Here is a 23,191-nt window from a genome sequence, read left to right on the forward strand (position 1 = left end):
TACCCGCACTTTGTCCCGTAATTAAAAACAGAAACGTTTTTTTTCAGAAAAGCTTTTTTTTGTAGAAAGCCTTTTTCCCCCTGCTTCAGCGCTTTTTTATGCTTTGACGTTTGACGCTTATTTTGATGCTTTAAAGGCTTTTTTGACGTATGACGCTTTGTGCCATTATGCAAATAAACAGAAATACAACTGTGAAACATGTTCTATGGACAATTCTGTTAAAATATACTGTCGTACAACTGTTATTACACAGTTACTTCTTAGAGTGTATGATTAACACACACACATACAGTACACACACACAGCGCGTTTCCATGCATTTCCAGTTGTTCTCTGTTAACAGGTTAGAGGCACAGAGGCTTCCGACTCGAAGGACCAATTATTGGTGGTGGTCCGCTTATAGATTTGTAGAGGATATAGGTATAGGATGTTGTAACTGCCTCTTTGGAGGTGTTGATTCTCGCAAGGCCCCACTGTATTTGAAACTAGGCTGCATCCTGAGAACCGAGGAAAACTTCAATTCGAGCTCGGAGGACCAATTATTATTGAATAGGTATTCACTTAAGACTGTATAGGTGATGGTTACATTTAGGGGTGTACTGCTTGGGGAAAGAAATAACACTGATTGGTCCATTAATTTGCAATAAAAACAGACATCCATGTCATTTACATAGGAGAATGTCAACATTGTCCAAATACAACAGTCTTACTCTAACTAGAAATGTACAGCTAACCTAGCATTAAGAAGCCACATGGTGATTCGATTAGCTCTGCATCAGCAAAAGTCTCACAAAAACACAGTGAAAGACTCAAGTAATGTCCAGGTCAGACAAAAATGACAGGTTTTACTCACGGTTCATCAGAGACGCACACTACTTGAACCATTTGAATGCAGTAAAGTCCACGTCACACTCTGTGATTCTGACCTGTCTCTTGTTATGCCTCTTAATGTGGCTATTTGTAACTTTGTTTGTGTTGATTATAGCGGCCGCTTTGGACACAAGTGGTAGTGTTTTACCTGCCGTAAAGGTCTTTTATTTCCACTGCTTTATTGCCCACTGTATTACTGAGTTAGCGTTAACGGGAGTTCATATAGTCGCGATGAATGTTTTGCTCAGACAGAAAATCATTCATTTGCAATAAGAGAATACATTACAGTTGCATCGCTGCATTTCAAGTGTTGTTTACGGTAACTTAGCCTACTTACCTGAGGGCCTATTCGGGGTATTTATGTAATCCTATACAATCCCGTAATTGTCTCCATCTGTTGAAAGCCCCACCGAAGTTGACTCGCGTTTTGGCCTGTCGTCACTTTCCCTTTTAGCTTTTAGTTGTTCTTCATTTAATTTCCTTCTTTTCTGTGATGGTCCTGCCCCAGTATCAGTCATCACTAAAGCAGATAACTTCTTAAATAACATTAAAATACAACTACACCTAGCCTATAAAAATAAATCTTCCGCTACGTTATAGCTGGCTGGATACACTAACACAGACTTTTCCGGTGTTACAAAGAAATCTTTGACCATTCAGAATGTGTTACTGTTGCGCTGTCTACCTGCCATAAATCATTCTGTGACTATGCAGTAAAAATTGAACCCTAGCAATGGCACTAATATAAAAACTACCTAAATATAGCGTTCTGTGCACTGTTAGTCTCATTTGCTGTTACAGCTCATTTCAGATCATAATATGAAAAATTACAGTTACAGAAAGACTAAAAAGTTACATAGTCACTTTAATTACCGACTGCGCCACTTTGTGCTTAACGGCACAGTTGTATTATTTCACCACAACCTCTTCCGCCCTAATATGTCAGTCAACAGCCTTTCCAACAGTTTTCCAAGGCTGAAAAGAAAAACTAATAGTGTAGATGTAACCTGTAGTAACTGACTGAACAACCAGTATTTCTTTAAAACAATCACAATCCAGGTGATAAGATACAGTTCCACAACATTTCTCTGTATGTGTTTCCTGCAGATGTTGAGCAGCAGTTGGTGGTTAAAGAAGAGGTTCCACCTGAGCAGCAGGAGTGTAGCTCCAGTGTGGACCAGCAGGAGTGTAGCTCCAGTGTGGACCAGCAGGAGTGTAGCTCCAGTGTGGACCAGCAGGAGCCAGAGCCCCCCCCACACATTAAAGAGGAACAGGAGGACCTGTGGAGCAGTCAGGAGGGAGAGCAGCTTCAAGGGCTGGAGGAGGCTGATATCACCAAGTTCCCATTCACTCCTGTCCCTGTGAAGAGTGAAGATGATGAAGAGGAAGCTCAGTCCTCACAGCTTCATCAGAGACAAACTCAACACATGGAAACAGAAGCTGATGGAGAGGACTGTGGAGGACCAGAACCAGCCAGGAACTCACATCCACTTTTACAACCAGAGACTGAAGACCAGACTGGAGACTCTTCTGAACCTGAGACTGATGACAGTGCTGATTGGAAGGAGACCAGAGAACCTCAGTCAGCTTTAAACTCTCTGAAACATGATTCAAGACGTAAGAAAACATTCAGCTGCTCCGAGTGTGGGAAAACATTTGGCTTCAAGTCACGTCTGAAGATGCATATGAGAATCCACACAGGAGAAAAACCTTTTAGCTGCAGTGTTTGTAATAAATCGTTTACACGAGGTGGACATTTACAAAAACACATGAGAATCCACACAGGAGAGAAGCCTTATAGCTGCTCAGTCTGTGGTAAAGCCTTTTCTGATAGTGGAACCCTGAAGAGACACATGATAACTCACACAAGAGAAAAACCTTTCAGCTGCTCAGTCTGTAAGAAATGTTTTTCACAGAGTGGATCTTTACAGGAACACATGAGAATCCACACAGGAGAGAAGCCTTATAGCTGCTCAGTTTGTAATAAATATTTTACACATAATGGAGATTTACGTTCACACATGAGAATCCACACAGGAGAAAAACCTTTTAGCTGCTCAGTTTGTAATAAATATTTCACATGGAGAGGAGATTTACAGAAACACATTAGAATCCACACAGGAGAGAAGCCTTTTAGCTGCGCAGTCTGTGGTAGAGCTTTCACTGTAAGTGGAACCCTGAAGAATCACATGATGACTCATTCTGGAGAAAAACCTTTCAGCTGCTCAGTCTGTAAGAAATCTTTTACACAGAGTGGAGGTTTATGGTCACACATGGCAGTCCACACAGGAGAAAGAAGATACAGCTGCAGTGTTTGTAACAAACGATTTTCTTGGCGTTCTGATGTCAAAACACATAAATGTGTTGGTCCGATGGAAACAGAAGCTGATGGAGAGGACTGTGGAGGACCAGAACCAGCCAGGAACTCACATCCACTTTTACAACCAGAGACTGAAGACCAGACTGGAGACTCTTCTGATCCTGAGACTGGTGACCTGGAATAATGTTTGTGCCTTTAAGTCCAAGCTAAACTTCTCAAGTATTAAACAAAAATCTTTATGTATCAACATCTTTGAATTGAATTGAAAACTTGATTGAACAACAATTAACAAGAGGTGTTCAAAAGGATAAAAACACAATAAAGCCCAAAGGCCTGTTTCCATTGTGGTCCTTATCTAGATAGAAGACATTATATTGTGTGGTAGCAAAAAGTACACTCTTATTTTAATATTTTATTAGATATTGTTTTGTCTTTTAATGTTTGTCAGATAATCAATTCTCATCAAGAAAGCAAAAAAATGTAGCCACCCAATATTTTATAGGGCCCACACATATATTCACTTCTTTCTTAGTAACATATGTTTAGCAAGATTCACTATTAATCATGTATCAATATGGGAGTTTATTCAGTACACATTGGGTTCATGTTTTAATTTGATGACTCATGTTTAAGCACAATTTAGGCCCAGCTGTCTCTGAGAGGAGACTTTTCTCTCTGTGTCAGGGAGACAGGAAGTGCAGGTTGAAAGCTATCTTTAGTTTAAACAAGGGAGATGTGATGGAGGTAGCATCGGGAAGTTAGCCTAGCAAGTAAGCTAACCTGCCTCTCTTAGCTATACTATTATAATTCTAGACTGCCGGGGAAGTTCCTTCCTTCCTACGACACACTGAGCTGCTCTCTCATCTCTGTTTACACTTGTTTCCTTGTGTGTGCATCCTGTCCCAGAAGTGTTTGTTACTAACCTAGCTCTGGGGAGTCCTGCCGCGTCCTGCTGCATCCACCCGTGCTCTGCAGCGCCACGTTACATCCGCTACGCCCTGCTGTGATGTTCATACGCACAGAGTAGTCAGGATCCGGTATAGGAGACTGCTACAGTACGACACGATGTGCCCTGCTATGACATGAACTTCCAGGACTATCTCGAAGTCACTGTTCCATTGTCTGTTATGTGACTATTATCGCCACTGTTCATCACACCCCCAACCGGCCCCATCAGACACCGCCTACCAAGAGTCTGGGTCCGTCCGAGGTTTCTTCCTAAAAGGGAGTTTCTCCTCGCCACTGTCGCAATAGCCACTGCTAATGCTTGCTCTTGAGGGAATTACTGTAATTGTTGGGGTTTTGGAATTTATAGAGTGTGGTCTAGACCTACTCTATCTGTAAAGTGTCTCGAGATAAATCTATTAGGATTTCATACTATAAATAAAATTGAATTGAAAATTGAATTGAATTTTATCCATAGATTTGATCATTTCATAGAAAAACACAATTTACTGAGTGAACATCAATATGGCTTCAGATCAAACCGGTCCACTACAATGGCAGTGATGGAGCTAATAGAACAAATATCTACAGCTATGGATCATAAGGAATTCACTGTAGGCGTTTTCAAAGATCTAAAAAAAAAAAAGCCTTTGATACAATTAACCATAAATTGTTAATGAACAAACTGGAAAAATGTGGGATTAGGGGAGTAGCACACCGATGGCTCAGTAGTTACCTGGAAAATAGATATCAATATGTCCAATTAAACAACAAGAAGTCTGATTTATTGAGGGTTACATGTGGGGTCCCAAAAGGGTCAGTGCAAAATTGTTTCTTTTGTACATAAATGACATTTGTAATGTGTCTAAAATATAAAATTGGGCTTTGTTTGCTCATGACACCAACTTGGTTTTGTCCTGGCAAAAACCTTGAGCAGCTTTTGGATACAGTGGAAATTGAACTAGACTCTTTAAAACAATGGTTTGATCCTAACAAGGTGTCACTGAACATAAATAAAACTAAATACATAATATTTGGACATCAGAATTTCAAGAATTTTTGACATATTATGTTAGATAATATTGAAATAGAGTGTATGAAAACAGATTTCTGGGAGTTGTCATAGATCACAAAAAGTATGCTAGAAACCACATGTTAATCATATTAAAACTAAAATAACAAAGTCCATAGCAATTCTGAACAAATCCAAAGACATTCTTAATACAAATTCATTACATTTATGAAATCAATCTTTCATACTGCCATATTTAACTTATGGAAGTTTGGGGGACAACATATGAAACAATCACAAATCCAATTTTCTTACTTCAAAAGAGCAATCAGAATCATAAATGGGGCAAATTATCGTGAACCGACAAATCGGTTATTTATAAACTTAAAGGTACAATTCAATTCAATTTAGTGAACTTGTCAACCTTACAATAGCATCAATAATGTACAAAGTAGGGGTGTCACGATTCTCCAAATTCTAGATTCGATAACATTTTCGATTCTAATGTCACGATTCGATTCGATTCTCGATTTGTACTTTTTTTTAAAGGTTACAGGTTGCTATGCCCTTTTTAGACTAGACTTATATGTAATATAATATCTGACCTTTGTTCACAATATACCACATTACATTGTCAAATTTAAAACATTTATTAACAACATAACATATCAACAATAACATATCTTTAGGTAATTGGAAACTTGACTTGAATTTGTCAAAGTAAAAAGAAAAAAAAAGTTTACTGACAGTCCTGAGGGAAGATGCTTTGCACCACAGAGTTTGTTGTTTGAAGCCCCCGACGTCGTCTTCCAGGCGGCACTAGGATTAGCAATGGTTATGGTTGAAGACAACGGTCGCAGCGTTGCCTTGAAGGCTTAGTTGGGGGCTTAAAACACTATCGAGCCAGAACAGCTGAGCAGACAGATAGCAAAGAGGGTGACTCGACAGACGGCAGTCCGCTAACTTGTTGCCCTCTCTAATAGAAACAATATAGGCTACAAAACGTGCATGCAGGCTGAAATTCAACCGTGCAGTTTTGTTGGGATAAAGCTATAAGCAGAAGGAATATCCGCTAGCTGCTAGGCTAAAGTGCAGTGGTAAACACACAGAATATAGTACATGCACATAGCAGAGCTTGTGTAACAGACAATAAAGCATTATCTTATCTTATATAAAACAGAAATGTGAATTCCAAAAGGTACACAAAACGAATGGGATTTTTTGTGTTGTACTGAGTTATATAGTGTATCCTTAGTTTCTGTAACTTTCATCTTCGTATGAAAGACTATAATTCATATAAAAAGGTTAGGTGTAATAAACTCAGGCTTCAGCCTACACCTTTTCGGTATATATATATATATATATATATATATATATATATATATATATATATAAAACTTTATTAGTATTGTTGTTTTTTGTTTGTTTGTTTTCTTGTCTGTTCATTTTGTGTTTTGTTTGTGGACGTAAAAGCAACAATGTGCAGGAAGGTTGATTGGCACACATTCAAAGAAAACAATACATAACAAATCAAATGTCCTTCACATGGAAAGAGAGTGTGTGTGCTGGAGAGGTCAGAAATCCGTGGGAAACCTCTAGGTCACTAGAAATTAATTTACGATAAAAAATACGACATAAAATAACTAAAACAAAAATAATTACTCAATTTGGTTAAATAAAAAAATTGATGACAATGAAATAATGAAATATCAGGACATATGATTAGGCTACAGAAAAAGGAGATTTAAATATCAAGAACCTGCATTCGCCCCTGTATCCCATTCGTAGGGAACAATGCAAAGCCTACAAAACAACAAAAAGTGCGATTAATTTTCGCTCTCCAAAATACTGTACAACAACACGTAGGAAAAATGAAAGTATGTGCCTATATGAGGGACATACAACAATATAACTGCAGTCAACAAGAAACAACAATTTTGTTCGATCTATACAGGCTAAACATTAAACATAATCAACAAACTGGCTGTTTGAAGCATGACAGCAGACTACATAGGTGGCACTATAGGCTACACAAGCTACGGACTGCATACGAGAGAATGCCATTTATGTGCAGTCTTAAAGTGAAATAGCCTCATTAAGACAACAAGTGATTATGCTCCACATACAGTATATAAAACAATGTATACTGTATAACTTTTTGCAAAATAGCAATAAAACAATAGATGGAGGAGCATATTATTTTACGCAGCTGGCCATGTCGCTGTCCGCGGTGCTGACTGTAGACACGGGACAGACAGTCACTGTGTGAGTCCACTTTTTTTTTTTTTAACTCACCTCTACTTGTAGAGGAAAGACATTCTCCTATCCTTCATTTTGGCAAAATGCTCAATGACTCTGTCATATAGCTCTCCACGGGACTTCAGGCCTTGTGTTACAGTGGCTTCCATTGATGCGTATCCAGCAGCTCAGCTGGTGGCTTGTGAAAGAGGGCATCTGCATAGATAGTGCAGATAGTTAATTTCTCAGTCTCTGTTCATCAAACAGTGGCTACGTCTCAACCAGCTGAGTGATCTCACGGCTCGGGAATCCTGCAAGGCTGGGAGTACGTCTTGAACAATGCATTATCCAGGACATGAAAAAAACTCAGATTCTTCATGTCTTGGAATCGGTTTGGTGCTCCAACAGTCTCCAGCATGTTCTCAAACAGCCGGTTGAATGTTTTGCTACTTTGGGTAGCTTTCAGTGCCTTAACAGTGCTGTTGACTCTTTCATCACATTTTATGGAGTACCAGCCTTGGACTTCAGCAGCCTTAAAAATTAAATTTATTTTATATTTTAAATTATGTTTTATATTTTTATGGGAAGAGCAACCTTTGGCCTCCTAGAGAAACCGCCACTGCTACCATCATCTTTAATTTGGTTCATTGTTTTCTCAGAGCTCTGGAAATTTAATGAAGTATTTGTCTTTTCTTCAAACTTGTGTTTTAATCATTTATATGCCTGTGTGTTTTTCAGAGGAAATCTGGAAACACTTCCGGACTTTTATTTTGAAGCTTAGCAAATTATCTGCACCGGAAGCTGTAGTCTTCACTGCAGGTAACTTCACACTTTGAACAAGATGGCGTCTAGCAGAAAGGTGTGTGAGCAGAGTGTCTTTGTTGTGTTGAGAAAGAGGTAAAATGTGTAAAGTCCAGATGCTGAGAGCGTTGGTGGAGCAGCGACTAACTGCGGCTGCTGAAGAGATATTTGGGCTGTTTGAAAGAACGATAGCAGAGTACGAGGAGGAACTTTGTCGTTCAAAAGAGGAGAACGAGCGACAACGGGAGCTACTGGACGCTGTTTACAACCCTCAGCTTCGGCTACACAGAGCAGGTTTGGTCATTAAACCTTCAGTTGATCTTTCTCTCCTTCCTGGGATCTCTTCTCTCAGCAACGATATGACGATAGGACGTATGGAAATAAGCGTCTGTTCATAAGATCTATTGTAATCTTCGCTCTTTGAAGTGGTGATAGAATGATTATATAGAGTATTTCACATTGTTCCTTATGGTCTCCTAATGGGGTATGTAACATTGGTTGGGCTGAAAATGGCCTGGTTGATATTGTATGGGCCCTTATGCATCCCTGTGTTTTGGCCCTATTTGTAACAAGAGCTTTTCTTCCAAATATGTTATGCTCATGAATATTTAGATGAGCTGCGCGCTGATTGGTTGTTGAGTGAATCCCCATACACACACATTAGAGACGTGACAGAATCTCATATTCCAGACACTGCAATGTTTCATTACCAATTCACTTCTGAGACTTTTAATATGTGATAAATCAACTATATAAAGCTCAAATATGGGCCCTTTTTACGAAAATTGATGGCTAATTGAAAATTTGGTAAGACGTGTCGGACTTTAGGAGCTCCACACAGTCTGACGAGAAAGCGGCAGCCTGCTGGGCTCCATACCCAAAGTCACCCTTTGTGGATCACTGCACTACCGGGGCTCCGCGGCCGGCTGCCGGCATAACTATAATATATTTACAGTTTTAATTTTGTCACAACACTTATATCACAGCTACCCCAAGGTCTTACAAAGCTAACAAAAGCTAACAGTCTGATTTGAATTTAAGGCATTTTTATGAATGTGAGGGGACTTGTTAGGAGGAGCAGCTAGCTAGCTATGTGTCCCATTCAATACAATGGGAAAATATCGCGGCTAGCTAGCTACACTTTCGGCATAACTATAGTATATTTACAGTTTGAATTTCGTCACGCCACTTATATAACATCTACCCCAAGGTCTTATACAGCTAACAATGGTCAGATTTCAATTTAATGAATTTTTGTGAACACTAGGGGTTTCGTTAGCTGCAGTGATGCCACGTAACGCGTTACTAGTAACGAGTAATCTAACGCGTTACTATTTCCAAACCAGTAATCAGATTAAAGTTACTTATCCAAGTCACTGTGCGTTACTATTTGTCATTTTCCTTAGTAAAAATATATATTTTAGCTTTCTTCTTGCGTCTCGGGGAGTGAAGTCACGCATGCGACAAGTCACGTTTTCAGCGTGAGGACAGGTCACGTTTACCACGCAGCGACACAAACGTAAACAACAATGGAGGGAGGAGAGAGATGGAAATCCAGTCACTATTTAGAGTTTGTGTCAGCTAAAGACGGCAATATTAAGGTTGGTTGTACACTCTGTGCTGGTGGCGACTACGTCACATCTGAAGAAACATTTGGAGTCGCAGCGCTGCAGTCAAACCTACAGAGCAATTCCCAGCAGGTGGTGGGAAGCAGAGAGGAGGCCCCCCCACCACCCAAACAACTAAAGCTGGACTTTGGTGCTAAACCAGTAAGTGGGGGAGAGTTGAAGAAGTTGGTCTGGCAGTATGTTGTAGAGGAAATGCTGCCCTTAAACACGGCTGACTGGCTCTCTTTGGTGCCATAATAAACCAGATCCTACTACTGGTAATGCTGAGCTGCCTCACAGTAAACAGGGGGTCATGTTTATGTTGAGGCTGTGGGGGGGTTGTCGGCAGCTGCTTAGTGTAACTAATAAAGTAACTTGTAATCTAACTTATTACTTTTAAAATCAAGTAATCTGTAAAGTAACTAAACTACTTTTAAAATCAAGTAATCTGTAAAGTAACTAAACTACTTTTAAAATCAAGTAATCTGTAAAGTAACTAAGTTACTTTTTCAAAGTAACTGTGGTAACACTGGTTAGCTGTGACTCTCCCTTCAATCCTATGTGTACAGATTGCAGCTAGTTAGCTTCATTTTCGGCGTAATTAGAGTATATTTACAGTTTGCTAGCTAGCTCTCATTGATAGAGCTCCATCCAGCCGCAGGCTCTATCAATGAGACTCGCGGACAAGATGCGTTTATTTCACCGATCATTTGTTTAAATAACTCAACACATTATAATTACACACATTATAAGTAACTTATTAACTGTAACTTTTGGTAAGAGATTGCTGGCGTAACAAGCTCTCACTCTCACACACCGGCCATTTAGCAGGAAGAGGGGAGCTGCAGGCCCTGGAGCTCTGTCGTTTGGTAGTCCACTAACCCAAAAAACGGTGACTTTGCGCGGGTATGGAGTGCCGTGGGCTGCCAATAATTTGCAGTTAGACCTTATATATTTGACCTCTACATAGTTGATTTCTCGCCTAAAAAAGTCTCAGAAGTGAATTTAATGGTAAAATAGCAGATGAACAATGTATACAATTTCTGAGATCTGCACGACCTAGATTCAGAAGACTAACTGATCTATTTCAATTTCAATTTAATTTTATTTATAGTATCAAATCATAACAAGAGTTATCTCGAGACACTTTACAGATAGAGTAGGTCTAGACCACACTCTATAATTTACAAAGCCCCAACAATTCCAACAATTACAGTAATTCCCTCAAGAGCAAGCAGTGCGACAGTGGCGAGGAAAAACTCCCTCTTGGGAAGAAACCTCGGACAGACCCAGGCTCTTGGTAGGCGGTGTCTGACGGGCCGGTTGGGGGTGTGATGAACAGTGGCGATAATAGTCACATTAATTATGGAACAGTGACTGGAAGCAGCAGGGTTCAGCAGGAAGCAGCAGGGTTCAGCAGGGTTCAGCAGGAAGCTGCAGGGTTCAGCAGGAAGCTGCAGGGTTCAGCAGGAAGCTGCAGGGTTCAGCAGGAAGCAGCATGACATTGCAGGGCACCACTGAGCTCAGCAGGGAGTGCAGCAGGACCACGGCGAGAGCTGGAACCAGGATCTTGGTGCCAACGTTCTCCAAGGAAATACGCTGGGGGAAAAAACATAAGGACTCCAGGGAGGAAACTCCCCAGAAGCTAGGATTAGTAACCAGCATTTCTGGGACTGGATACACACAAATAGTAATAGTAATAGAAAGGGAGAGGAGAGAGCAGCTCAGTGTGTCAAAGGAAGGAAGGAAGTCCCCCGGCAGTCTAGAACTATAACAGCGTAACTATAACAGCGTAACTAAGAGAGACAGGTCATAAGGAGAGGTAGCTTGTTCGGGCTTAGAACTCTCCCCCTGCCGGATCGGGCTTGGCTGGCCTGCCTCCCTCTACTTTGTTATGTATTATTAATCTAACAATTATGAAGAGAAGCAGGTGGGCCAGTTAGGTGGACACTGCAACTCCTCACTCCCTAACTATGAGCTTTATCAAATAGAAGAGTTTTAAGTTCATTCTTGAAAGCGATTACAGTTTCTGCCCCCCGAACCCAGATCGGGAGCTGGTTCCATAGCAGAGGAGCCTGATAACTGAAGGCTCTTGCTCCCATTCTACTTTTAGAGACTCTAGGTACCACCAGTAACTCTGCATTCTGGGAGCGCAGTGCTCTAGTGGGACAATAGGGTATTAGGAGCTCTTCTAGATATGATGGTGCTAGACCATTTAGAGCTTTGTAGGTCAAGAGAAGGATTTTAAACTCAATCCTGGATTCAACAGGAAGCCAGTGCAGAGAAGCTAATACAGGAGAAATATGATCTCTTTTCTTAGTTCTTGTGAGAACACGAGCTGCAACATTCTGGATCAGCTGGAGAGTCTTAAGGGACTTATTTGAGCAACCTGACAGTAGGGAATTACAATAGTCCAGCCTGGAAGTAACAAATGCATAGACTAGTTTTTCAGCATCGTTTTGAGACAGGATATTCCTAATTTTGGCAATGTTACGAAGATGAAAAAAGGCTGTTCTTGAGGTTTGTTTTAGATTGGCATTAAAGGATATATCCTGATCAAAAATAACTCCTAAATTTCTGACAGTAGTGCTGGATGCCAGGGCAATACCATCCAGAGTAGCTATGTCTTTAGATAATGAGGTTCTGAGGTGTTTAGGTCCCAGTACAATAACTTTAGTTTTGTTAGGGTTTAACATCAGAAAATTATAGGTCATCCAGGATTTTATATCTTTAATGCACGCTTGAAATTTAGCTAGCTGACTAGTTTCGTCTGGTTTGATTGACAAGTATAATTGGGTGTCATCCGCATAACAGTGAAAGTTAATTGAGTGTTTCCTAATAATATTGCCTAGAGGAAGCATATATAAGGAGAATAGAATTGGTCCAAGCACTGAGCCTTGAGGAACCCCATGGCTAACTTTAGCGTACTTGGAGGATTTATCATTAACATTAACAAATTGAGATCGATCAGAGAAATAGGACTTAAACCAGCCCAGAGCAACTCCTTTAATGCCAACCAAGTGTTCCAATCTCTGTAACAGGATTGAATGGTCAATAGTGTCAAAAGCAGCACTAAGATCTAGTAAAACAAGAATGGAGACAAGTCCTTTGTCTGCAGCAGTTAAAAGGTTGTTAGTAATTTTCACCAGTGCCGTCTCTGTGCTATGATGCTTTCTAAATCCTGATTGAAAGTCATCAAATAAACTGTTGCTATGTAGAAAATCACATAACTGATTAGCAACCACCTTCTCAAGGATCTTGGAGAGAAAGGGAAGGTTAGATATAGGTCTATAGTTTGCTAAGACCTCAGGATCGAGGGTGGGTTTTTTCAGAAGAGGTTTTATCACAGCTACTTTAAATGACTGCGGTACATAACCTGTTATTAAGGACATATTGATCATATCTAATAATGAAGTGTTTACCACGGGTAACGCTTCTTTGAGTAATCTCGTTGGGATGGGGTCTAAGAGACAGGTAGATGGCTTAGCTGAGGATATCTTTAACATTAATTGTTGAAGGTCTATAGGATAAAATCAGTCTAAGTATATGTCGAGGCTAGTCGTTATTTCTAGCGACTCTGCGTTTAAAGATGAACCGTTAGAAGTTGAGGGCAAAAGGTGATGAATTTTATCTCTAATTTTTGTAATTTTATCATTAAAGAAGCTCATGAAGTCATCACTACTCAGAGCTAGAGGAATAGATGGCTCAGTAGAGCTGTGACTATCTGTCAGCCTGGCTACAGTGCTGAAAAGAAACCTTGGGTTGTTCTTATTTTCTTCTATTAGTGAAGAGTAATAGTCTGATCTGGCCTTTCTTAGAGCCTTCCTATAGGTTTTCAGACTTTCTTGCCAATCCAAACGGGATTCTTCCACTTTGGTGGAGCGCCACTTACTTTCGAGGTTTCGCGAGATTTGTTTTAATTTTTGTTTAAAAAGATTGTTTAAAGATCTCAGGTCAGTTGTGTAGACTGTGTAAATGTTGGGGCGTGACAAACACAGAGACTAGAGCCAAATGAGGAGGAGCCGCAATAGTTGACGTCAACTAGGCGGCTCGTTGAGATTTGCCTGTTTTCAGAGTTTCAAATTGTGAGATTTGCAGAGGAAAGAGGTGTCAATGGGACTTTAAGGTTCTATGAATGTCCTAGTTAACCACTAAACGCTCATTATTCAACTATGACGAGGTAAAATCGGTTTTGCATTCTATCACCCCTTTAACAGGCCTTTTGCCAAACCCACCAGACTCCATGTAAATAATCAATACTTTTATCATCATAAAACTGGTGTTTCCCCCTCTCATTCCCCCTGCGCTGGTGTTTCCCCCTCCCCCTCTCATTCCCCCCCTGCTCTGTCATTTCCCCCTCTCATTCCCCCTGCTCTGGCATCCCTCCCTCCCCCTCTCATTCCCCCCCTGCTCTGTCATTTCCCCCTCTCATTCCCCCTGCTCTGGCATCCCTCCCTCCCCCTCTCATTCCCCCTGCTCTGGCATCCCTCCCTCCCCCTCTCATTCCCCCTGCTCTGGCGTTTCCCCTTCTCATTCCCCCTGCTCTGGTGTTTCCAGTGGCGTATCCAGGACATTTTTACTGGGGTGGCCACGGCATAGCGAAGTTTAATGCGTATACCTACGACGCCGGTTCGAATCCTGGTCTTTTGCTGCATGTCCCATCCCTTCTCTCTCCCATGATTTTCTGTCTTGTAACTGTCAAATAAAGGTGTCTATGCTGTTAAAAGTCATTTTTTTTATTCCATTTCCACCTATCACAGTCCTCAAATATCTCTGGTTATTAATTATGTTCATGATAGGGCACACATTTTCTAAGAGCTTTTTCCTTGTAGTGGATTAAAGTCCTCGTCTCTTCACAAGTTAGAGTAGCAAAATCCAACTGCTCATCACTCATTCTATAGAATAACATTTATCATTCATCAGCTCATCATCTGTGTCACCTGTATTACCTGTGTTTGCTTTACTAATTGAGGCACCATCTTGTGGTTACATTAAAAACAGCAATCCAGGCAACAGAACAGACCTTATTAAAAAGTGTATCTGTAAGCAAAAGATAAACTAAGCTTGTAAGGAATAAAACTGAAATATTTGTTGTTCTTTACATGCTTAGTTTATGTTCTTATTTTAAGCTTAAATATAATTTGTTGGAGATACTGGAATTTGAAGTTTTTGGTTTGTTCTTTGCCAGGTGTGTTTTTATTTAACCACAAGATGGCACTTAAATTAGTAAAGCAAACATAGGTAACAATACAGGTAACACAGACGATGTCCTGATGACTGAATGTCATTCTATAGGATGCCTTGTGATGTATGAAAATGTGCAAAAAGTGGTTTTCAACCCAGACAGTATTCATGTCCAAGGCCCTGATGAAGGTATAAATTGAAACGTTGGCTTTGATTCGGCATACATTAGAAAGTTTATTTAAATCAAACAGTTAAGACTTAGAATCATAAATGGTTAAGATGCTGGGGTGTTTGGCAAAGAGAAGTGTCAACATGCCAAACAATAGGCAGAGTTTTGTCTTTGGGAGTACTCGAGCCATGGATGTTGTTTATACCACTCGTGTTGAAGGACCTCTTCTTGTTGCCTAGCATGGTTCACGGAAATACCTTAAAGTTGAGGCTGTGTATGACCTGCTGCTCTGGACTGTGAAACATCTGTAAATTATAAATAATCATGATCAGTCCTTATTTCAGTTTTTATGAAGTTTCATTGAAAATGATTAGTTACAAAGTGAATTTGTGGTCAGTATAACAACTTCCATGTTATTTAAATGGAAGGCACTCATAATGTCGTGTAAACTGAAAGATAAAATGTCACAACACACCGTGAGGTCCAGGTGGGGCAGCATGTACTTTGTGCAACATGAGGAGCCTCTCGGTCATCGGTGTCACCATCACTTTGCTCACTAGAGTACCTGAAGTAGTAAAAACAATAACCATGACTGATGAAAAAACTCTGAATATCTCTGCTTCTCTTCATAACTATTCTCTTAACAGCCCTAAAATCACAGAGCAAATAAATAAGTCACATCTTGTTCTTGTGTTATAGCTACTTAAATCTAGTCTGTCACACTATATTTCACCCACTGTTTGGCCAGAAATATAACATTAGCTCTATTGAACACACACATCTGCAAACAAACACCCTCAGTCTTCAGTCCAGAAAACTAGACTGAACTGGAACCAGTATTTCTTTATAACAATCACAATCCAGGTGATAAGATACAGTTCCACAACATTTCTCTGTATGTGTTTCCTGCAGATGTTGAGCAGCTGTTGGTGGTTAAAGAAGAGGTTCCCCCTGAGCAGCAGGAGTGTAGCTCCAGTGTGGACCAGCAGGAGCCAGAGCCCCCCCCACACATTAAAGAGGAACAGGAGGAACTGTGGAGCAGTCAGGAGGGAGAGCAGCTTCAAGGGCTGGAGGAGGCTGATATCACCAAGTTCCCATTCACTCCTGTCCCTGTGAAGAGTGAAGATGATGAAGAGGAAGCTCAGTCCTCACAGCTTCATCAGAGACAAACTCAACACATGGAAACAGAAGCTGATGGAGAGGACTGTGGAGGACCAGAACCAGCCAGGAACTCACATCCACTTTTACAACCAGAGACTGAAGACCAGACTGGAGACTCTTCTGGTCCTGAGACTGATGACAGTGCTGATTGGAAGGAGACCAGAGAACCTCAGTCAGCTTTAAACTCTCTGAAACATGATTCAAGATGTAAGAAAACATTCAGCTGCTCCGAGTGTGGGAGAAGATTTGGCTTCATGTCACGTCTGAAGATACATATGAGAATCCACACAGGAGAAAAACCTTTTAGCTGCTCAGTTTGTAATACATCATTTACACATAGTGGAAGTTTACAAAAACACATGAGAACTCACACAGGAGAAAAACCTTTCAGCTGCTCTGAGTGTGGTAAAGCTTTCACTGAAAGTGGAACCCTGAAGAGACACATGATAACTCACACAGGAGAAAAACCTTTCAGCTGCTCAGTCTGTAAGAAATCTTTTTCGCAGAGTGGATCTTTACAAGAACACCTGATAATCCACACAAGAGAAAAGCCTTTCAGCTGCTCGGGTTGTAATAAATCTTTTACACGGAAAGCAGATTTACAGAAACACACGAGAATCCACACAGGAGAAAAGCCTTTCAGCTGTTTAGTCTGTAAGAAATCTTTTACACAGAGAGGAGGTTTATGGTCACACATGGCAGTCCACACAGGAGAGAAAAGATACAGCTGCAGTGTTTGTAATAAAAGATTTGCCTGGCGTTCTGATGTCATAATACATAAATGTGTTGGTCAGACTGGTGACTCTTCTAAACCTGAGACTGGTGACATGGAATAACGTTTGTGCATTCAAGTCTAAGCTAAACTTCTCAAGTACTAAACAAAAATCTTTATGTATCAACATCTAGATAGAAGACATTATATTGTGTGGTAGCAATAATTATAATCAAGAAAGAAGAAAAATGTAACCACCCGATATTTTATAGGTCCCACACATATATTCACTTCTTTCTAAGTAACGTATGTTTAGCAAGATTCACTATTAATCATGTATCAATATGGGAGTTTATTCAATACACATTGGGTTCATGTTTTAATTTGATGTCTCATGTTTAAGCACAATTTAGGCCCAGCAGTCTCTGAGAGGAGACTTTTCTCTCTGTGTCAGGGAGACAGGAAGTGCAGGTTGAATCTATCTTTAGTTTAAACAAGGGAGATGTGATGGAGGTAGCATCGGGAAGTTAGCCTAGCATGGTGTTTCCTGTCAGGGAGAGGAGGAGTTTTCTCTTTGAAGTAAAGCTGAGATGGACATATTAGGATCTCTATAAAACTATAAAAACTCACTTGTGCATTGCTATGTTCCAAGGTAATATGATCAGTGACCCCAACATGATTAAGGTCTTTTGACATGTGTAGTGTTAACTATGCCATTAATTAGGCCACGGTAAAGCTAATAAAGTAAAGAAATATAATGGTTTGATATGACCGGTGTGGTACACCAGGACATGCTGAGTACCCTCCAGGATGAATTAAAGTGAAATAATTTTAAGTAAACCATGAACGTTTTTTATATATATATATATATCAGTTAGTTATCAGTCAGTTAACGTCCATAATAATTGGACTTTGGGTTACATTTTTTTGACAGTTTTTAGTGGTTATGAAGATCAGAAAAACGGATTGACCTGCTGTGCCTCTGATTGGCTAGCACTCGTTGCAATCTGGGTCAGAGCCAATTAGAAGCAGGATGTGGGTGGGGAAAAAACTCTGCTGTCTCCTGTGTGTATGGGGAAAGGGGAGGGACAGAGGGAACAATCAAGACCGCTTGACAACTTATTATGGAGCCCAAATAAGCAACTACACTTTAGAAACAAGCCCAAAAAAGACGCGACCCGCAAGCCCAAAGTCGCTTAAAATAAGCGGACTTGGCAACACTGGTTACCATAAGTCATAAGCTCTATTTAAATCTTCGCTCTTTAGCAGGCCTTTGCCAAACCCACCAGACTCCATGTAAATAATCAGTACTTTTATCATCGTAAAACACACTGCATTCAAAGTGGACAGAAACCAAATAAAACTACCGAAAGCCGTCTTGGTTCGTCTTTCCACTGTTCAAACAATCACCGCTCTGGTTTGGTTGAAATAAACCCTTAATTCACCCATTTACATGTGGAGATATGCTGGCTCTATACACGCTAAAAGTCCTGATTATTTACATGGAGTCTGGTGGAGATATGCTGGCTCTATACACGCTAAATGTCCTGATTATTTACATGGAGTCTGGTGGAGATATGCTGGCTCTATACACACTAAAAGTCCTGATTATTTACATGGAGTCTGGTGGAGATATGCTGGCTCTATACACACTAAAAGTCCTGATTATTTACATGGAGTCTGGTGGAGATATGCTGGCTCTATACACACTAAAAGTCCTGATTATTTACATGGAGTCTGGTGGAGATATGCTGGCTCTATACACGCTAAAAGTCCTGATTATTTACATGGAGTCTGGTGGGTTTGGTGATGGCAATTTCGGTGTTGTTTTCTAGATAAACAAACGTTCTTATTTAAAGGTGCTCTAAGTGATGTGACGCGTTTTTTTAGGCTACAACATTTTTTGTCACATACATATAGCTGCCTGTCCCCTGAACACACTGTAAAAAAAAAAAACCTGCGGTCTCTGTAGACAGCCCAGGCTCCCCAAAAGGCAACAAAAACAAACTGCGCCAACCTGCACCACGAACCATAACAAACACTGTTCCAGCCAATAACCGACAAGAAGGAGCTGGTTGAGTCATGAATACACATTGTGGAAGTAGCCTACGTGCTAACGCTGCTGCAGTGATGACTCAACCAGCTCCTTCTTGTCGGTTATTGGCTGGAACTCTGTTTGTTATGGTTCGTGGTGCAGGTTGGTGCAGTTTGTTTTTGTTGCCGTTTGGGGAGCCTGGGCTGTGTACAGAGACCGCGTTTGTTTTTTTACAGTGTGTTCAGGGGACAGGCAATTGGCAGATAGTGAGGAGATGTTTGCCGTATATGACGAAAAATGTTGTAGCCTAAAAAATGCATCACATACAGCACCGTTTAATAGGTAAGCCCTTAGGACTATGTAGGTGATGTTTACATAGTAGTGATGGTCACCCTGGAACACAACAGCACGGTATTGTAACCACTGTGTGTGTGTGTGTGTGTGTGTCTATAACAAGAACAAATACAAGATACAAAAACATAATGACAATTCAAGTCATCTTAACTGGTACTTAGACGTAGTAATATTTTAAAATCTCCAGTTAGCTTCTAGTACTGACTTCATGTAGGGCCCTATGGAGTCTTGTAGCTTTTTTAGAGTCTCAGTTTCACACTGGCCACCGAGCTAAACTACTTTTCTGGAGGAAATCCTGCAATCTCTAAGCTATAGCTGACATTAACTTCTGTCTGTGTTTCAGCTTTGCCTCCAGACAACAAAAGCCAGATTGTTATTAAAGAGGAGCAGCAGGTGTGTAGCTCCAGTGTGGACCAGCAGGAGCCAGAGCCCCCCCCACACATTAAAGAGGAACAGGAGGAACTGTGGAGCAGTCAGGAGGGAGAGCAGCTTCAAGGGCTGGAGGAGGCTGATATCACCAAGTTCCCATTCACTCCTGTCCCTGTGAAGAGTGAAGATGATGAAGAGGAAGCTCAGTCCTCACAGCTTCATCAGAGACAAACTCAACACATGGAAACAGAAGCTGATGGAGAGGACTGTGGAGGACCAGAACCAGCCAGGAACTCACATCCACTTTTACAACCAGAGACTGAAGACCAGACTGGAGACTCTTCTGATCCTGAGACTGATGACAGTGCTGATTGGAAGGAGACCAGAGAACCTCAGTCAGCTTTAAACTCTCTGAAACATGATTCAAGACGTAAGAAAACATTCTGCTGCTCTGAGTGTGGGAGGAGATTTATCCAGAAAGGAGATCTGAAGAGACACATGATGATTCACACAGGAGAAAAACCTTTTAGCTGCTCAGTCTGTATGACATTTTTTACACAGAAGGCAAATTTACAGTCACACATGGCAGTGCACACAGGAGAGAAGCCTTTCAGCTGCTCACTTTGTGATAAAAGATTTGTCCATAAGAAAGATCTGAAGACACACATGATGACCCACACAGGGAAAAGACCTTTTAGCTGCTCTGTTTGTAATAAATCTTTTACACTGAGTGAATATTTACAACAACACATGAGAATCCACTCAGGAGAAAAACCTTTCAGCTGCTCAGTCTGTAATAAATCTTTTACACAGAGAGGACATTTACGGTCACACATGACAGTCCACGCAGGAGAGAAAAGATTCAGCTGCAGTGTTTGTAACAAAAGATTTGCCTGGCGTCTACAGATCAAAACCCATAAATGTGTTGGTCCGATGGTAACAGAAGATGATGGAGAGGACTGTGGAGGACCAGAACCAGCCAGGAACTCACATCCACTTTTACAACCAGAGACTGAAGACCAGACTGGAGACTCTTCTGATCCTGAGACTGATGACATGGACTAACATTTGTGCCTTTAAGTCCGAGCTAAACTTATCAAACAAAAATCTTTATGTATCAATGATTATGTTATGTTATGTATCTAGATAGAAAACATGATATTGTCTGGTAGGAAAAAGTACACTCTTACTTAAAATATTTTATTAGATATTGTTTTGTCTTATAATGTCTGTCATATAATCAATTATAATCAAGAAATCAGAAAAATGTAACCACCCAATATTTTATGGGGCCCACACATATGTTCACTTCTTTCAAAGTAACGTATGTTTAGCAAGATTCACCCACGATTTGCTAATGTCAGACTCGGTGGCAGTGGGTCAGCAGGCCGGTAAGTTAGGTTTAAGTGATGCTTTGGACTTAAGCTGCAGATCATCTTGCCTTTGCTGTCTCTCAGAACGATCTAATAACGTGAGAATGAAATGCTTTCCTTCAGCATGACATTTTCATCCTCTGACACCTGTTGTGCACTTTTCAAAGAATGAGTGCTTAAGGTCCTCGTTTCACAAAATGAATATCAAATGTACAGATTGGATGCTCTATATGTAATAAGTATTTATGAAACTAAATGTCCAAATTTGGCGTGCAAAGCTTGTCCTTTTGATGACTCAAATCTATACTACACCAAAATGTGTTTATGGGTAAATCGCTTACAAGAACACAGCATTGTTTACAAGATGACAGATTCTACGTAGATTTAGCCTCTTTTTTTTTTTTGCTCTCAAAGTTCACCGGATTGATGAGAAATGTATATTGTATGTTTAGTTAGTAGAGCTCTAAATGCAACAAATATTTTAACTTAATTATGTTATTAAAGTACAAACACACTTCACAGAAACGTTTTATTAAATTTAGTTAAAGTTACTCTGTTAAAACTTCTTCTCTCTTTCTTAAGATCCACCAGCGCTGAAGGAAGTATTCAGATTACTGCAGTAAAAGTACTTATACCACACTGTAAAAATACTCTGTTACAAGTTAAAGTCCTGCAGTGAAAATGTTACTTCAGTAAAAGTCAGTAAGAATCATCAGGAAAATGTATTTAAAGTATTAAACCATTGTAGAAAGAGTAAAGGATCCAACCAGCTGTGTGTTTAATGGTCTCATCCTCTCAGCGTGACTTGTAGCCGTTATATTGTCGGCTAGTTTACTTTAGAATCAAACATCAGATGTTATAAACTACATGTGTTTTGTGTGCAGGAATCTTAATGTGTAAAGTAACTAGTAACTGTTGAATGAGGTTGGGTTGAAAATCCAAAAACAGCTAAAACTATACTCTTGCTTTTGATTTTGGTTTTTGACTTTCGATTTGTTGAAAACCCCAAAACAGCTTGAAATGTATTACTGCTTTTTGAAGTGTATTAACCCAAAAACAGCTAAAACTAGACTTTTGCTTTTGATTTTGGTTCTTGACTATATGATTGCTTAGAAATATAATCCTGCTAAAACGTTGTGTTACTGATATTATTCTAAACATGTTTAGAGACATCTTAGTGTGAATTACTTTGTGTAATTGTCTGCCTGACCCTGCAGCCGTAGAGAGGAAGTGTCTGTGGGGGCCCTGGGTGCGTATACGTTTGGGGTTGAGACCTTGAGTCCACATAGGAGAGAGAAAGGTGGCTGCATAGACCTAGTGATGAACTGGTCCGTTAGCTTGTATGTTAGATAGAGTAATGCATATGCATAAGAGAGGAAACATCGTCACATGAGATGTTTTTATGTATGTCCAGCCTGATACTTGCATTAAGACTGTATTGCCATGTAAAGTCATAACAAAATGGTAAAACACACCTCACTGCGATGGGGGTTGAACCCTATGAAATGTACAAATAAATATAGGTGCTTCGCCAACAGGGAGCTTTCTCGACCTCTCTCTTGCTTTTTTTGGGGCATCCCGTGCTTAAGAGCATTTTGAGTGATTGAACTCAGTTCACTTTTTCATATATTCATATATTTTCTTTCTTCTTTTTGCTTTAACTAAAATAAAAACACCCATGTTCATGTTGGGGGGAGCGGGGACTCCTCTTTAACTGCTTGTGGTTTGCAGCAACCCCGGGGACCGACTTGATAAGCAGACCTTTGATCCTCCAGCTGAGCTGAACCTTCTGTGACCAAGGCAGAAGTGGCTGTCAGAACGTGAGTAATCAATTGAAATCATTTGGTTGTAAAGATCTCATGGGTGCTGTGTATTTCACATACGGGGGATTTTAATCAAAGCCTCTTGTCTCGCCACCGGGTTTCCTGCCGAGGCGAGAGCCCTTTAAAACGGGTGTGTGTGTCTCTCTAAAAATAAACTAAAATATAGGAAAGTATCTGAAATAACTCCTTTCAATATAGGCATAACCATCCGCCTCGCT

At 40.3% G+C, this 23,191-nt stretch overlaps 2 protein-coding genes across 2 annotated transcripts; both read left to right on the forward strand.

Annotated features, from left to right (window-relative positions):
- Positions 1-816: 816 nt before the first annotated feature.
- Positions 817-21,427, forward strand: LOC114568493 (gastrula zinc finger protein XlCGF8.2DB-like). The gene is made up of 3 exons (XM_028598105.1): positions 817-824; positions 2,438-3,266; positions 20,735-21,427. Exons 1-3 carry the CDS (start codon positions 817-819, stop codon positions 20,840-20,842), a joined length of 945 nt encoding a protein of 314 aa, XP_028453906.1. The 3' UTR covers positions 20,843-21,427.
- On the forward strand, positions 16,462-17,841 carry LOC114567663 (gastrula zinc finger protein XlCGF49.1-like). The gene has a single exon (XM_028596773.1). The coding sequence runs from the start codon at positions 16,562-16,564 to the stop codon at positions 17,141-17,143; it is 582 nt and encodes a 193-aa protein (XP_028452574.1). The 5' UTR covers positions 16,462-16,561; the 3' UTR covers positions 17,144-17,841.
- Positions 21,428-23,191: the final 1,764 nt, after the last annotated feature.

The sequence above is a fragment of the Perca flavescens genome, chromosome 14 (genome assembly GCF_004354835.1).
Source record: "Perca flavescens isolate YP-PL-M2 chromosome 14, PFLA_1.0, whole genome shotgun sequence".
Taxonomy (NCBI): domain Eukaryota; kingdom Metazoa; phylum Chordata; class Actinopteri; order Perciformes; family Percidae; genus Perca; species Perca flavescens.

Excerpts from the sequence above, each read along its gene's own strand:
- LOC114567663 (XM_028596773.1), top strand. The coding sequence starts at position 16,562 with ATGTCACGTCTGAAGATACATATGAGAATCCACACAGGAGAAAAACCT.
- LOC114568493 (XM_028598105.1), top strand. Across the intron at positions 3,267-20,734 it reads AAACAGAAGCTGATGGAGAG|GACTGTGGAGGACCAGAACC; the intron begins GACTGTGGAGGA and ends GATGATGGAGAG.